The sequence below is a fragment of the Cynoglossus semilaevis genome, chromosome 12, assembly GCF_000523025.1.
Source record: "Cynoglossus semilaevis isolate Cse_v1.0 chromosome 12, Cse_v1.0, whole genome shotgun sequence".
NCBI lineage: Eukaryota > Metazoa > Chordata > Actinopteri > Pleuronectiformes > Cynoglossidae > Cynoglossus > Cynoglossus semilaevis.
In genome coordinates this window covers 6,784,610-6,790,994 of record NC_024318.1, presented here as the reverse complement: position 1 = coordinate 6,790,994, position 6,385 = coordinate 6,784,610, and the positions used below count along the sequence as shown (strand labels likewise).

The 6,385-nt window shown below is 43.2% G+C and overlaps 1 protein-coding gene across 1 annotated transcript in view; it reads right to left on the bottom strand.

Annotated features, from left to right (window-relative positions):
- Nucleotides 1-4,629: 4,629 nt before the first annotated feature.
- The window catches only part of LOC103387261 (ryanodine receptor 2), a 57,369-nt gene continuing 55,613 nt past the window's right edge, over nt 4,630-6,385 (bottom strand). The window contains exons 103-104 of the mRNA XM_025060946.1: nt 6,181-6,232; nt 4,630-4,724 (exon numbers count right to left, since the gene is read on the bottom strand). Coding sequence (XP_024916714.1) covers nt 4,722-4,724; nt 6,181-6,232 — 55 coding nt within the window. The 3' untranslated portion in view covers nt 4,630-4,721. The remainder of the gene's footprint in view (nt 4,725-6,180; nt 6,233-6,385) is intronic.

The window sequence follows — 6,385 nt, the reverse complement described above, 5'->3', positions numbered from 1 at the left end:
AACTGGAATGTACGTACACCTAAACTGCAGTACTACACACATGCAACCAAATACAAGCAGTACCCAACAGCTGAGCAGGCAGATACTTAGACAGCTGTGGGTACAACAGGGTTTCCCCTGAACCCAGTTAGGACCCGGACTGGAGTCTTTACGCAGAGATTACTGAGGTGATTTAAAGTGAATAATTATTTGCTTTTGCTTCAGGATATTTCCACCTTTCTCTGGAGCACGGACTCATATTGAATTCATCATAAAAGAATCCTGCCAGTAAACAAGTGCTTCTCACTCTTAAGTATCTTTTAATGCACATAATTCCACTTGACTGGAAAATGGGTCATTTCCCCAGCTGCTCAGTCTCACCTCTGACTGAGCCAATTTGCCTCTTTCAATTATTAACAGCAGCACCTGTTTCCTTTCAAACATCACCGGCTCAGATCACTCCGCCAACAGCCCTGCGGAGGGGAAAAAATACATTCTTCTCCGCCTGCCAAATTTTAAGCCACTGCCGCTGAGATGAGACGAGACGTTGGTGTGTTACAGGAATTCAAGAGGAATGATGCAAACGGAGCTCATCTGCCGGGATATCTTCTCACTCCGAGAGCCTCCGCCGTTCTTCTTTCCCCCTCTCACTAAAACCCCATTTAATAATTGGCTTCTCTCGGCACCGAGGTGTCCAATCTAAATGGTAATTTGGGGGCTATACCCTCGTCACCGGTGGTGATGCTTGATTACTGAAGGACAGTCGGTCTGTGTAAGAGAATTAGACTGGTACAGAACACACAGACGCCTGGCTGACAGTCACCAGACAAAACCAAGGGTTTGGTCAAGAGCACTTGAAGATAATTCACCAGAGCGAGGGAAAATATGACGTACTGTCAGTTGTCTTTTTCCATGGGTGTCGTTGTCTCTCCCACATTTCAGCCAGGTGTGTTGGTGTGTGTTTCCAAAGTGCCTCCTTACAGAAATGTAAACCGTCTCTTTAGCAGCATTAATGGAGGTGACATTTTAACACACACTGCAATTCTTGGTCAATGTCAAAAACTAATTTTAGCTAGATAAATATGTAAAGGTAAAAAATTAGACGTATTCAATCTGGCAGGGTAAAGTTTTTGTTTTGTTTTGTTTTTTAAAAAAATTAGACGTATTCAATCTGGCAGGCTAAAGTTTTTGTTTTGGTTTTTTTTCAGTGACTAGAGTAAATAAGCTAATATAAGTCGTACATGTGAAAGTATCACGATCATGATGTGAGAATTTAAGCAGCTAAAGTAACAAATATGTCACGTTTTCAATGATGAAATACAAACGTTGGTCCAAACGGAACTGAAATAAAAAAAAAACAGACATGAGAATCTGAACTTTTGGCTAAGATTTGATTTTCTATCACTAACCAAGACTTCCATTTTTTTTTCACGATCACTCTCATGACCTCATCGTAAATGCACGACCAGGACTGAACCTGTGTCACACCCCAAGAAGCCGTCGTTCACCACGCGGCGGTGAGAGATTTTCTGACAGGTCAGTGAAACAGAGACAGAACGACGGCAGTGGAAATGACTCTGATGTGTCAGAGGAGACGACGGCGCGTGTGAAAAATAAACCTCTGCTGAGGTTCAATCTCAAAACGACGCACACACGTTAACGCACTCTGTGTTTACACAGATTTGGCAAATACGTCTCGATGGCAAAACGAAATTAAATATTTCATCTTTCCACGGTCAACTTATGAATTTCCATGATTAATCGACACCACGGATTACTAGAGAAATGCCATCTGAAAAATATTTTTAAAAAAGTCGTACTGATATTTAAAGCTCGGGGAAGACAGAGAAATGCCATCTGAAAAATATTTTTTAAAAAGTCGTACTGATATTTAAAGATGTGACCTTTCAAAGTGAATCTGAAGAAGTCGCTGCTCATATTTAATTCAGTTCATACTTGGCCTAAAGTGAAAGTAAATTCGCGGCTCAGTTCTCTCTCCGTCTTCCTGATTCCTCTCTTCTTCTCCCCCTCCCTCCCTTCTCTCCCCTTTTCTTCTGTTGACATCATTCATTGATTTACTATTCAGATTACATTCCCATGATATGTCTGGGTACAGGGGCATGGTTTCGCCAGCAGCTGCCGTGCATGAGGCAATCGTCTGAATGGTGCGTCTACATGTCTTCACACTCAGAATCATTTACAGCCGACTCCTGCGTTCACGCCCAGCTGTTGTGTGCCAGCCTGAAGACATCGTCACCACCCATCACTCCTTAAACATACAGTCAAATAAAGAGCTTTAGTTCCTGACATGACTTTTCATCAAAACTAAAAAACCGTGGCTGGATGTGGTACACGATGCCAGGTCAGATGAGTTCACACCGACAGGCTCCGGGGCTTCATCGTGAGGCGTGTGATGCACATGAACCACACAAGAACCTGCTGTGGTAAAAAAAAAAAAAGACAAAAGGGTTCTTGTATGGTTCCATCAAAAATAGTTCTCTTTTAAGTTCCCATGCAGACGGAATCAAAAGCTCACATCAGTCGTAGACAGGCATGTGATTCTTCTGTAGTGACAACTGTTTTTGTGATGCCGAAAAAAAAAAAAAAGAATCCAACAAAAAAAACTCTGCTCAGAGAAGCGGTTGCTGCTGCTGTACGTCACTTTGATAAAAAATAGATTTGGGTCACAGAATGTTGAAATTAATTTGAAAAATTATTCTTTTTTTTTTTACACTTCACATGTTAGAAATTAGCCAAGAAGCAATTTTGAAGTCTAGATTATGTCCTGGATCCGGGGGGTCAGGAGCGTTCGTGTCTGTCCATGATGTTACCACTGTGTCAGTGTAAGTGAAAAGCGTAAGTGATGACATATAGTAGGTACTTATGTTCAGTATGGCATTCCGACTTACGCCGGACCGTAGGACCAGAACTCCGATGTAAGTGGAGGACCATCTGTACTTTACATTACCAGTTTCTTGTTCCATCTGTACTTTACGTTACCAGTTTCTGTTTACATCGACATGTTAACAGAATTCTTTCAATGGATCTCCATAAAAAAGTGTAACCCTCCTTTAAAACCTCTCAGCCGTCATCCACGGTTGTTATTGTGTTACTTTGCTCTCATTTACGGTAACACGTGTGAAGCCCGTCACCTAGATTGGCTCCAAGGCCAAGACCAAGTCCAGATCCTCGGCATCACTCAGCCAGGGCATGGAAAGATCCTGAGAACTCCGGGTCTGGACTTGGCCACGTTCACACCAACATCCATCTTAGCCACAACTTTTCCTCTGATCTCCGGGTTGTGACAACATCATCCACTGCACACTGGGTCCGTTTCATTTGGCTGTTTGTGTTTAGGTTTGACCGGCTTCGTCACTCGCTGCTCCAGTTAATCACCTGGTGGAAAATAGGAGCTCCTGAAACTCCAGCCTGTCTCTGTGTGATGTGAGGAAACCGTGGCCAAGGTTTTAGATGTCGAAGCGTTGGACGTTACGAGAGTCTGATTGATTTTTATACGCACTGGAAGGCGAGAGGTTTCCAGACGGAATGAGCTTTTGATGAGAGGTTTCTTCTGGTTCGTTCACCTTTGGGGCCAACACAGTAATTAGACACCCACGGTATCCCGCTGTGTAATACAATACACGCTAATATTTTTACTCTCTCACACTCACAGGAACGCCTTTCCTCTCCCAGCAGGATCGATCTCCAACGTAAGCCGATGACAGCTGACAGGAGCCATTAATATTTCCCGGTAACAAGTTTCTGTTGGACCCTCTCATAATGAGCACAGTGTCCACTGGTGGCACGCCCACGCTCGCCATCCGGCTCCTAAGCTCTGTGAACACTCAAGTTTGAAACCGTTTAAATAGAAGTGACACACTCCTTGAGTCAACAAGTGGGAGATTCCCCAAAGACTTTGTCGGCCATCTGATCAGCAGCCTGTGGTGTCACTGAGCTCACTGATCCACGTCCATGACAGCATTCATGCTAGCAGCGGAGGACTGCTAGCATGATCGACATTGGTGTTTGGTGACGCCGCGAAAAAAAGAGACGAGGAATGGAGAGGAGCAGGCGAGGACAAGAAGCAACAACGAAGAGGAGGAGGAGGAGGAGGAGGAGGAGGAAGAGGAGAAGTGTCGTGGAGAGATGAGTGTGAACATGAACAACACGAAGGCAGAGAGTGGAGAGACAGAACAGAGGAGGAAGGAAGGAGGAACACACATCAGAGGGAGAGCGTTTATCTGTGCGTCACACGGGGAAGAAGGATGGGAGGCTGTGTTTAGAGAGACTAATCATCTAATTCACAAAACACCAGCTTCTCACAGACGGATTCAGATCAACACGGTGCTGCTGATCTGAATTTGGATTCAGCCGCTCCGCTGCGTCAAATAAAGCTGCATGTGTGTGTGTGTGTGTGTAACAGTCACACCGCTCCGAATAGTTTTGTCTCTGAATCGGAAGAATTAGCCGGGTAATTGACAGAGAGGCCGCGCTGCATGATAATCTCACAGTGAAACACAAATGAGTGACATTTATTCCTCGCTCTCTGCACATTCCAGAACATTTCCAAAGATTTCCCACAATCCAGCGTCAACTTCCTCCAAAGATCACAGATATTATACGTTAGACACACGTCGTGATGTTCAGTCNCATCCCAGTTGATCCTCGTATTGTTTACGGAAACAATCCCCCACAGGAAAGAATTCCCAGCAGCGCTCCTGGTACATCTTCCACACATAGGATCACTGACAAAGTGGAGAGAGTCGCAATATATGGTCAATTTTCAGACAATAACAAAGTAACCAGCGTCCATGGATTTTTTTTTTTTTCTGGCTCAGTCTCAGGCTGTGTGTGATCTGTTAAAGGAACATTTTCCAGATATTTCAACAACAGTTCCTTCATTAATCTAAGTAGTAGTAGTGACAGATTAAACACAGCACATCTGTCCACGGTTCCTAGGAACAAAAGCACCAAATAACCAAACTACTGTGAGCTGGTTGGATGTTAGATCTTAGCGGTAATGGATAATTAAATAATTAAATAACATAAAGACAAAATAATGATACATTAAATAAGATGCAGCCACAAAGGCACCACTGCCAGAGTGGAGCTAATATTTTACTATTTCCTGAGTTTGAACAACGTTGTTCTGTTGACACAAATTCGATCGACACAGTAGAAATAAACCTGGTCCAAAAAGTGTTTGAAACTGGGCCTCACAATGAGTCAGAAAGGTGCGTTCAAGTGACAGTTAGCGTAGCGCCGTTGTTGGTGCCAGACAGGCTGATCTGTGTGTAACAAAAACAACTGCTCCACTGGGATTTCACACAGGAAAAAAACTGTCTACAGAGAAAATAAATATCCAACGTGTTGCAGCTCTGTGGGTAATAATGTGGGTAATAATGTCAAAAGTGGAGGAGGAGCAGGAGGAGCAGGAGGAGGAGGAGGAGGAGGAGCAGCAGGGTTCAGAACCATGGAAAGGAAACGTTTGTTTTAACTTAACAACTCGTATAACAATAAAAGTATGGAGAAGAAGAAGAGATTTTATGAAAGGAATGATATAATCACAGCAGTAGAAGAAGAACTGTGGGTTCACATATTACTGGACACGCCCCTTATATTTAACTTCAGAACCCTAAACCTTATATCAATCACTTAGTAACTGATTTAAACCCCAACTAACTCTTTGTTAAGATGATAGAGGCCTAGACCACAGGGGGAATTCCCAGGGTTTTTTTTATACTTGTTTTTACAAATTCTACGACATCCCGCGACACTGACCCGGAACTATCCGATGGCAGGCAGGGGGGCATGCCACTGCACCACCTTAGCCTTCATATACATAATCAATACCATCATAGTTTCAACCCAGATCTCTCCTTCATCCTCCATTTTGTTCTTCATTTTCCTCACTCCCCTCAGCTCTGTATTTTGTGCAGACCAGATGTTGAAAGTTCATTAACATAAAGTATCTGTGTATCTGAAAAAAAATAACTGTGTTTCCTCTGAAAAGGTTACGTCAGAGGTTTGTCAATCCGACAGCGAACGCTCAGGACAAACAGGTCACCGTGACTGAGGGAACCGTCAGGGAAGGATATGTTAGGGAACGTGGGATTTGGGCAATTACGGCAAAATTGTCGTACACTTTGTTCCCACTTTGATTGGATGGTGCAATTTGAATAGAAAGGAGAACTATTATACCTGCCCCGTGTGTTCAGTTTCATCCTTGTTAATGAGGTACATCAGGAAGAACCTGAAAAGACGGGAGAGAAGATGAATGAATGCAGATCAACACAAATGATGATGAGAACAAGGAGAAGAAGTTTAATTTAAGGAATGTTAATGGAAAGAAATGGAAAAGGTTTTGGTCAAAACTGTAAAAAAAAAAAAAAAAAATCACAGACTA